Raw genomic sequence first — 10,076 nt, forward strand, 5'->3', positions numbered from 1 at the left:
AAAGACATCTCTCTTGAGTTGTGCCCCTAGATACTCACTAGCTCCCAGTGCAATTTATCTATCTCTTTCGCTCTTTTATCTTTATGCTGTGTGCGTATATTCTGGGGTTTACCTGATCCACCAGTGGTTTTGTAAGTTTGCACATAACATACTCATGTATCCTGTCTAACCACTGTATACTGTAATTAGTATATTAAATTCTAAAGCCTTTTCACCACCAGCAAATTACCTTCCATGTTGCGATGGGATCAATATCTAAATCAATTTAAAAACAATTAAACCTTTATAGAGTTCATTAATCACGCCTAGAATTGATTTTCTGATAAAATGCATTTGCTTTTGTTGTTTCCTATAAATTATTTTATTGACACAAATGAATACATGTAAAGTGACACACAGGTGTGTCAAGTATATACAGTGCCTTCTGGGACACTTATCTGGGCTTTAAGGAAGAGTGGCCAGACTCAAACCTCTCCTCAGTGAAGACCTCATAAAAACCCTACTTGGAATTTGCAGAAAAGCACCTAAAGGACTCTCTCAGACTGTGAAAAACAATATTCTGTGGCCTGATGAACCTCAGTTTCAAGCATTATGTCTGGAGGAAACCACTGCTCATCTCCTGCACAATACCATCCTAACAGTAAAGAGTGGTGGAGGAGCTTCATGCAGGGTCTGAGGGACTCGTCAGGGTAGAAGCAATGCTCAACGCAGCAAAATATACAGATAGAAAACCTAGTCCAGAGTATTCAGACCCTCGGTCTGGGCAGAAGATTTACCTTCCAACAGGACAATGACCCTGAGTACACAGCTAAGACAATATAAGAGTAGCTTATGGACAACTCTGTAGCCAGAGCCCGAACTTGAACTTGAACCCAATCGAACATGTCTGGAGAAACCTGAAAATGTCTGTCTATTGACGGTCCCCATCCAACCTGACAGGAAAAGAATGGCAAAAAAAAAAAGGTGAGGCTGTAAAGGTGCTTCAACTAAGTACTGAGTTAAAGGGGACCTATTATGCAAATTTCACTTTTACATGGTGTCTCAGCACAACCACCCTATAATGGTAAAATAATGGTAAAAAAAAAAAAAATCCACCCACTCCAATTTTTTTAAATCCCCATTATAAATTGTAATCAGTGTCTCAGAACAAGCCGTTTGCAGATTGTAGCTTTTGTGATGTGATGCCCACAACTTCTATCAGAGACCCTGCCCTGAGTGAGTTGTACACAGCCCGCCATGTTTATCTCCTCGCCAGAGCATTTAACAGCAGCATTCAAGAAAGAAATGTATTCTTATTAAAGCTAAGTTAATTCAGTCAAGATCAGTGAGTCTATCTATCTATTCCAGTCTGTCTGTCTGTTTGTTTTGTTTTTGTTTTTACCTATTTTAATAACTTTTAGCAGATAAAACACTTAATATAGTTGCTTTTATAAAACAACGATATAAACATAAACACTATATGCAATATGAAAATGTATTAAATTGAATTTGAGCTGGCATGCAACTCCCATTCTACTCATTTTCTCCCTTGTTCTTTTTAATACAGCTTCTTTCTAAGAAAGAAAAGAAGGTACAACTTTTACAATCTCTTGAAATCTTGCTTTTTTGCTTTTCAAATCGATATCCTACTCTAATATTATTATAATGCTGAAAAGTAAGCACTGGTTTGGTAAATCATAATTAATTTATGCTTTATTTATGGTTACTGCATTCTTTTTAATTAGTGGCGGTAGTTACATAGGCTACTGAACTGATAAACTATACTGTTTGTTTGGTAATACAGCCATAAAACTAGTTATGGGCGGAGCAGGAGACGTACAGTACAGGGTTGTTTTGTCTGATAGCCTGGCTACAGTGAGTGCGTGCGCGAGCTCTAATGTCATAGTAAGTACATGCGTCATTTTGTGACCTTTTTGTGACCATTTTTTGCTTTTTACATTAAACACAGGCTATTAAACAGGAAAACGCTATTTTGGTTTAGTAAATCAATATGAAAATGTCTCTGAGTGCTTGTGTCGTAGTCGCGCCGTTTCAAGTAACGTTAGACAACTGTGTATCGACGTTAGCAGGACAAATTCAGTTAGATTTGTTATTTGTTGTTATATTTTTATGTTTAGTACACTTTTATGTTTGCTGTGCAAATGCTAAAAAGAAGTTCCTCGTCTTAACAGTGTTTGAAACCATTTTTTTCCACAGACTCAGAGCAGTTAAACATGTTTATGCATGTTGCTTTTTCAGCGGAGTCATGTAGTGGAATACGTTTATTTGTGGTGTAATATTTTAACTTTCACCTCATGGATAAGTCAGCATAAAATGGGAAACTTCATGGTGGGTCATTTGGTGGTTTCCGCTGATTATTCGCCTCATCCTGCGTCTGTCACGACAGCACACACACTTACTGAGAATAAACTAACACAAACCACACAGATGCACACTGTGAAACCTGCATCTAATGCATTAATGCTTTATAGATATGGTAACCATAGGCATAACACATTATACGTAACACATCTATTCAGAATACTAGGTTATAATGTAGCCTACCTACATACGTCTATATGCACACTAACGTAACTTATTGTATCATTTTGAGTTTAGTGCATTTAAAATCACAATCATCAGTATATTTCACGTGTTACTGTGTGTTAGGTTACATCACAGACCAATTCTCCACAGGTGCAGTCATGAACATAAGTAAAGTTTAAATGTCATACACAATAATAATACTGTTACAGTTAAAATGTATAATGGAGTGCAATGTGTGTTCTATGGCATTAGGAAAACCTTCAGAATGCTTTATAAATACAAGCTTCACAGAAAATATTTGCATGTTTTTTCCCTCCCATCTGATAGTATAAGTACACAGTCTTTCTGGATAAAAAAGGTATTGACTTTCACTTATATCTTCTCTCTCTCTCTCTCTCTCTCTCTCTCTCTCTCTCTCTCTCTCTCTCTCTCTCTCTCTCTCTCTCACAGAGCATATAAAATGAGTGAGGATGTGTATGAGGTCCCTGAGGGGACAGAGTATCGGTATCTAGTGCAGGACGAAGAGGAGGAACAGATAAGGTACGTCCGTCGCCACTACGTCAGTCCATTCCGGGCAGTGTCACGCAGATGCATGTTCCTCATCGGCTGTGCCGTGGTCAGTCTCCTCTCTCTCGCGGGATACCTGGCTTATGTGGCGAAGACTCCTCCTCCAGGGGTGGCAGAGGTGAAGACGGACTGCGGTTGGTTGCGCGGGCGCTGGGAAGGCGGAGCGTACTCTTTCAAGGGCATCCCGTACGCTGTACCGCCAGTGGGTGAACGTCGTTGGCAACCTCCGGCGGATCTAGTGGAGGCGGGAAAGTGTTGGCATGGCATGTACGATGCTACTCAATTCCGCAGCATCTGTGCGCAGGTGCAACCCCTCCGGAAAGATGGGCAGGTCATGGGACAGGAGGACTGTCTGCATCTCAGCGTGTGGACTCCGAGTCTAGAGCCCGCAAAACTCCTGCCCGTCATGGTGTGGATCCACGGAGGGTACCTCCACATGCTGAGCGGCCAGGAGAGAGGCTACTCCCCCACCGAAGAGCTGGCGGCCCGCACACAGACGGTGTATGTCAGTCTGAATTACAGGCTCAATGCTTTCGGCTTCATGGCCCTGAAGGTGCTCAGAGATGGCTCTCCCACCAACTCCTCAGGTAAGGCCCCGTCCCTGTCCACTGTGTCCAGTTCACTTATGACTGCTGTCCATCTCGGACACTTTCGTTCAGTAAAAGTATTGTCATTTAGAGCATTTATTTGCAGAAAATGAAAACTGGTCAAAATAACAAAAAACATTCCATGTTTTTAGACCTGAAATAATGCAAAGAAAACAAGTTTATACAAATTTTTAAACATGTTTTGAAATCAATATGTTGTGGAAAACCCCAGAATTTCCAATCACAGTTTTCATGTGTCTTGGCATGTTCTATACCAGTCTTTCACATTGATGTTGGGTGACTTTATGCCACTCCTGGCACTAAGATTCAAGCAGCTCGGCTTTGTCTGATGTGCTTGTGACCTTGTGTCCTTCCTCTTGATCACATTCCAGAGGTTTTCAATGGGATTCAAGTCTGGAGATTGGGCTAGCCATGACAGGGTCTTGACCTTTTTTGGCCTGGCTGTGTGGCATAGAACATTGTCCTGCGAGAAAACCCAATCTTTGTAATTGGGGAACATTGTCAGAGCAGAAGAAAGCTATTTTTCTTCCAGGCTAACCTTGTACTGTACGTGACTTGAGTCACGCGTCCTTCAAAAAGACGGATCTGTCCAATTCCAGCCTTCCTGAAGAACCCTCAGATCGTCACCGATCCTCCACCAAATTTCATAGAGGGTACGAGAGACTGGGTTGTAGGCTTCTCCAGATCTCTGTCTAACCATTAGAGGACCAGGTGTTGAGCAAAGCTGAAAACTGGACTCATCAGAGAACATCAGAATCAGGCATATCTGTCTTTGTGAAGGACGCTTGACTCAAGCCACGCACAATGTTATCCTTGGTAATGTAGTTTTTCATCACAAATTAAACTTTTAAACATCATTATTTTAAAAATAAGTTGAAATAACACTGGCTGATGGCGTCAACAAAAGCATATACCATCGATTAACAACCTCAGATCTCACAGTAGGTCTGTCTTTAAAGATTTAAATAAGTTATTTTTTTAAATCCATTTCCTTATGGACTCTGTTAGCTCTCTTCTTGTCACTACAGCATATTGAAATTCATCAAATGTCATCAAGCTGTTTTTTTCTGTCTGCTGTCAAAGGGAATTATGGCTTCATGGACCAGATCCAAGCACTTAAGTGGGTCCAACAGAATATCCATAACTTCGGTGGGGATGCAGGGAGAGTTACCATATTTGGTCAAAGCTCAGGTACAACATACAATGAATGACCTCTCAAAGTATTTGGACACTGAAAATGTCTGTTTGTCATTGCATAATCCTGTACCCTTTACTTTTTGAGAACGTGTTATTATAAGGACAACATGTTTCTAAAATTAAACTAGTTTGTAACATATTTCATATATTATAATATAAATGAAATATTTTATATTTTATATACTATATTTTTACTTTACAATATTATCTGGAAAATATTTACTTTCTAATAAGTTTAATGTACATCTTTTTTTTACACTGACCCAAAGGTTTATTCATGTGTAAACGTTTAAAATGACATCTAAATTTGTATTTATTTCTAAATGTTAAATGTGCTGTCAATAGAAAAAGCCAGTAATCATGATCTAAACTCAATCCCAACCAAAAAGAATTCAACCTTACTGTAAATGTGTTCAAAACTACTATGTTAAATGTATTTCATTATATCTTAAGTTGAAATGGGTGGGTGATTTGATCAAAATCACGATATGAGTTAGCGCTGCATAATATATCGTTTTAGCATCGATATTGCGATGTGCGCATCCGCGATAGTCACACCGAAGGATGTGCGATGTCAAGTTGATCCGTGATCCCTAAGGACCAGGCCCCATGGTCCGAAACGCACATGATTCGTAGATTAAAGGGTTAGTTCCATAGATATCCATAATAAAGGCTAGATGTCTTACGGCGGAGTCTCTGTCGTCCTCACCGGCGGCCATCTTGTTACAGGCAAGCTTTCTGGCGGGCTCTGTGGTACCTGATGTAAGATGAGTGATCAGCACGAACACAAATACTCTCATCTCGTTGAAATCTTGACGGATTTACAAACGGTTTGGTTTCTTACAAACGTTATTAACGTGGCTATAATTCTGGATGATTATTTATTGATACACTTATTATTCATAAGTATGCAGTGTCATAACTACATCTCTGACGTTTATAACAAACCAAACAGTTTGAAAATCGGTAGAAAATTGAGCATGTTATGGTTATTTAAAAAGTACATGCACCATTAAAACACAATGTTACGAGTGAGCGAGCTGCCTGTGACAAGATGGCCGCCAGGTGCGGACGTCGACCTCCATTGGCCAGCAGCGCAGACGAGACATCTAGGCTTTATTATGGATATCTATAGTTAGTTCACCCAAAAATGATTTACTCACTCTCAAATTGTTCCAAACCTGTATACGGTAAATGTCTTTGTTCTGCTGAACACAAAGAAAGATATTTAAAAGAATGTTTGTAACCAAGCAGATCTCAGGCCCCATTGACTTCCATAGTATTTTTTCCCCTACTATGGTAGTCATTAAAAAAATATTTCTTAAGATACTTCTTAAGTACATTACTAGTGCACACTCAATATAATTAAGTGTACTTCTTTTTCACAAGGGTTAGCTTTATAGATGTATAATAAGTATCTCTCTCACTGTGTGATCATGAGGAGGAACTTCGGTTTGGACTTTGATGATGTCTCCACTAGCCAAAGGACTCTTTCATCGTGCGATTGACATGAGCGGCTCGTACGTGTATAATGCTTCCCTGGAGTCAGCAGAAAAAGACAACTTGGAATTCCTGAGGAGAACTGGCTGCAAGGACGCCATCTGCCTGAGAGGACTACACATCGCTCAAGTCCTTCAGGTGAGAAATTTATGGCCGAGCTTGTAACCTTCCACAGCAGAGTCATGGCTGACTAACAACAGCCTCAACCTGTTGGCTTCTTCATCCGTAAACACTCTTTAATAAATCATCGAACCTCAACTTCCTGCCAGAACTCACCGAACGCTCAATGAATTCCCAATGAACATCAGAGGAAGGGGTTTAATTTTTCTAAATGGTGGTAATATATCAGAAATGGACCTGTGGTTGAATTAATGTGTGTGATTTGTATCTGACTCAGGCAATCCCATGGCAGAAGTACCCATCATGGGCAGCCGATGACTTAGTCGATCTTCCAGTCAAAGGTATATTTGTTGGTCCAGTTGCTGTGATTGACGGCTATGTTCTCAAAGCTCCTCCGTTTGAGACCTGGGAGAAAGGGGGAGCCTATAATGATGTCCCATTTGTGGTTGGAACAACTGAACAGGAGACTGATTTTAGGTAACCTGCTTTGTTTGATTTTCAGTCAAAAGTTGTCAAATGAAAATACTGTCAGGAATGTGCGCCATTCAGAATTGAGCCGAGAACTTCTTTAAATCCCAAATTGAGTTCACGAATTGGAATTGAGGTTCAAAGAAATATTGAATTGTCTTTTAATTGTAATTTGTAACTATTCATTACAATTCATTATACAATTCCCATAAACTTTATCATACTCAACATGGAGTATTTCGACTGGAGAATTTCCAGCAAAATTAGATGATATTTGACCTATAGAAATTTGTATTTAATTTATTATTTAGTTATAATTGTTTTATTATTTTATTAGAATTATAAAAAATCTATAAAAAAAATAATATATATCGATTTTTTTTTATACATGTAATAAAAATAAATCTTGTAATTATTAGTTTTGTTGTGAAATGTATGTTGGAATAATGACATTTTTCTAATGCAATTCAGTAAATTTCTCTTCCTGTCATTCCTAGTCAAATTCTGGTTCAAACCGGTGGGGAGTATTTTACCCAACCATGGAAACTACATTGTGACCATGGCATCATATATCATATATTTTCTAGTGCTGCAAAAATTGATTAATCGAGAGTAATTGCATCTAACAAAAGTTTGTTTACATAATATATATGTGTGTGTGTGTGTATATATATTATTAATTATATATATTTACACACGAATATGCTGTATACTGCATATGTGTATAAATATGTGTGTGTGTATATACAGTATATGCACACACACACACAAACATATATACAATATATATATAAATGTAATAATATATATATACACACACATTATGTAAACACAAACTTTTATTTTAGATGCGATTCATCCCAAATAATCGATTTGACAGCACTAATATATCATACATCATTCTCTAGTCCTCCATATGAAAACATCTCCACATGGACATGGGGGGACTATCGGTGGATTGTGACGAGTAAGTCGCTCATAACAGACATTTAAAAAAAGAACATTATGAATGAGAGTCTTTATATAAGTGAATGTGTTTTCCTTCATACAGACAAACTGAGCCCTTTCGGAAAGAACCTGAGCGATCAGGCGCTGAGGCTGTATGATAGTTCAGCACCGTGTCCGACCTCTGACCGCTGTCCAGAGAGACTCTTCACCACCATGGTCTCGGACATGAAGGCCACATGCCCCAGGAACGACCTGGCTAAGAGAGCTGCAGGTTCAAATGAATTTTTCATTTCACAATTCAAGGCAATTGAGCTTTATCAGCACTCTGAATATTTGATCATTTGTGAGCTCCAATAAATATTTCATGGTAAGTGGCTGTGTAATAAGCAGGATAGCGTACAGTCATAATTGCAAAATAAACTCCTTCAGGATGACACAAGACCCCTCTGCCACTGACTGTACATTATCCTCAACTGTCTTGCTTATTTTTACAATGGTGTCACATGTATTCCAGGCGCTTTAACGAGCCCAGTGTACCGTTATCTGGTGACTTACACTCCATCAAAACAGGCGAACGCCTCCAGCTGGCTTCCCTTCCCCAGTCGCTTTGCCTTTCATCTTCTAGACAGCTTGGCCTTCTTCGGGGGTCTTGAAATGGTGCTAGGGACCCTGTCACCAGCTGATATGAACTTCCAGGAAATGATCACCAAGTATTTTGTACATTTTGCCAAAGAAGGTAAGCTTATTGCGAGATTTCCCATAATAATAGCACAACAAGATAATAAATCTAACCTGCTTGATTCTTCAACTAGTTTATGAGACATACAGTACACCACTATTTAAAGGTTTGGAGTCAGTATAATGGTTGTTTTTTTTAAGAAAATAAATTATGGATGCACCCATAGGATTTATTTTGGTCGATACCAATTTTTAGCAACAACTGGCCAATTCCGATACCGACGCAACTTTTGTCATTAAAATAGATTACTGTTTTGATTGTTTTAAATTAGCAACGTTTAAAAAGGTATACTAGATAGTTTATTGCTGCATCATCAAATGTGGTACCAATGGTGCGAGGTACTAATAAATAGTACATCTGAAACCTAAGCTGGTGAAAATAAGGCAGTCGATGTTGTGCTCTGACAAATAACTTTTTTGTGTGTGTGAATAATGTGATCAAATCTTGCCCATAACGTTCCAAACCTCTTCATAACGTCACAGGTAGGATGCCGGAGGAGTGGCCGGAGTTCCCCTCAAGCGTCGCCCTGTTGGACAGGAACATTTCTTTCGTGCTAAACTACTCCCGAGAGAGGTGCGACCTGTGGGAGCAGAACGACTTCTACTCGTACGCCTGGATCAACTGAGCCTCATCATCATCACTGGTTGTATCGATCCATCCACTGCATTTTCAACGAGCAAAGCTTTACTGTGTGATTATACAGTATTGACACATTTATAAGACTTCGCAGAGTATGGGGTGGATATCCAGGAAAATAGGTGAAAGCAAAATCGCAGAAATCTCTTCAGTCTCAATTTCTTTCTCCTAGAGAGCAACGAGATTCAAATGGAGACTCGGGTCTTTCTAATGGGGAAAATATCCTAGAAAGATCTCACACTGTGATCAAATTTGCCTACAAAGTTAGAGACCACAATATGAATTTAAACATTTCTAATTAAAAATTTCCAAGCCCAAATTATGGGCTATTTTATAGATGTTTTTTTCTTACTGTATGTCTTCATGTCTTTTTTTTATTTTGGTTCAAACATCTAAGATAGAGTTGATTGGGATAAAAGGGCATCCATCCATCCATCCATCCATCCCCTAAGCTGTGAATTGATTTTGCAAGGCTGTTTTAAGCCATAAATCCCCATTATTCAGGTTTTTTCTTTGTTTGTTTGTTACACTAATCGGCTCCATTCATATATTTACGGAATATAGACCGTCTACTTTCTAACCTGTTATTCTTTGGTTGTGTGACTAAGTAAATCCAAAGCTTTGACATGGATGAGAAGCCAGGGACACAATGAAAGGGATTTAATGCGGCTCTCTGATCGCCCTCTTTTAATTTAACTGCTATGCAAATAAGACTTACGGTTACATTGATCTTTGGTTTGTTTGTAGATGCTGACGCTATCGATGCA

The 10,076-nt window shown here is 39.0% G+C and overlaps 1 protein-coding gene across 1 annotated transcript; it reads left to right on the top strand.

Annotated features, from left to right (window-relative positions):
- The first annotated feature begins 1,770 nt into the window (after nucleotides 1–1,770).
- Nucleotides 1,771–9,342, top strand: si:ch211-71n6.4 (para-nitrobenzyl esterase). The gene is made up of 9 exons (XM_056234233.1): nucleotides 1,771–1,884; nucleotides 2,977–3,680; nucleotides 4,785–4,892; nucleotides 6,340–6,536; nucleotides 6,796–6,995; nucleotides 7,895–7,953; nucleotides 8,038–8,205; nucleotides 8,449–8,670; nucleotides 9,156–9,342. Exons 2-9 carry the CDS (start codon nucleotides 2,987–2,989, stop codon nucleotides 9,296–9,298), a joined length of 1,791 nt encoding a protein of 596 aa, XP_056090208.1. The 5' UTR covers nucleotides 1,771–1,884; nucleotides 2,977–2,986; the 3' UTR covers nucleotides 9,299–9,342.
- The last annotated feature ends 734 nt before the right edge of the window (nucleotides 9,343–10,076 follow it).

The sequence above is a fragment of the Rhinichthys klamathensis genome, unplaced genomic scaffold, assembly GCF_029890125.1.
Source record: "Rhinichthys klamathensis goyatoka isolate OS25496 unplaced genomic scaffold, OSU_Roscu_1.1 h1tg000391l_1, whole genome shotgun sequence".
Classification (NCBI taxonomy): domain Eukaryota; kingdom Metazoa; phylum Chordata; class Actinopteri; order Cypriniformes; family Leuciscidae; genus Rhinichthys; species Rhinichthys klamathensis.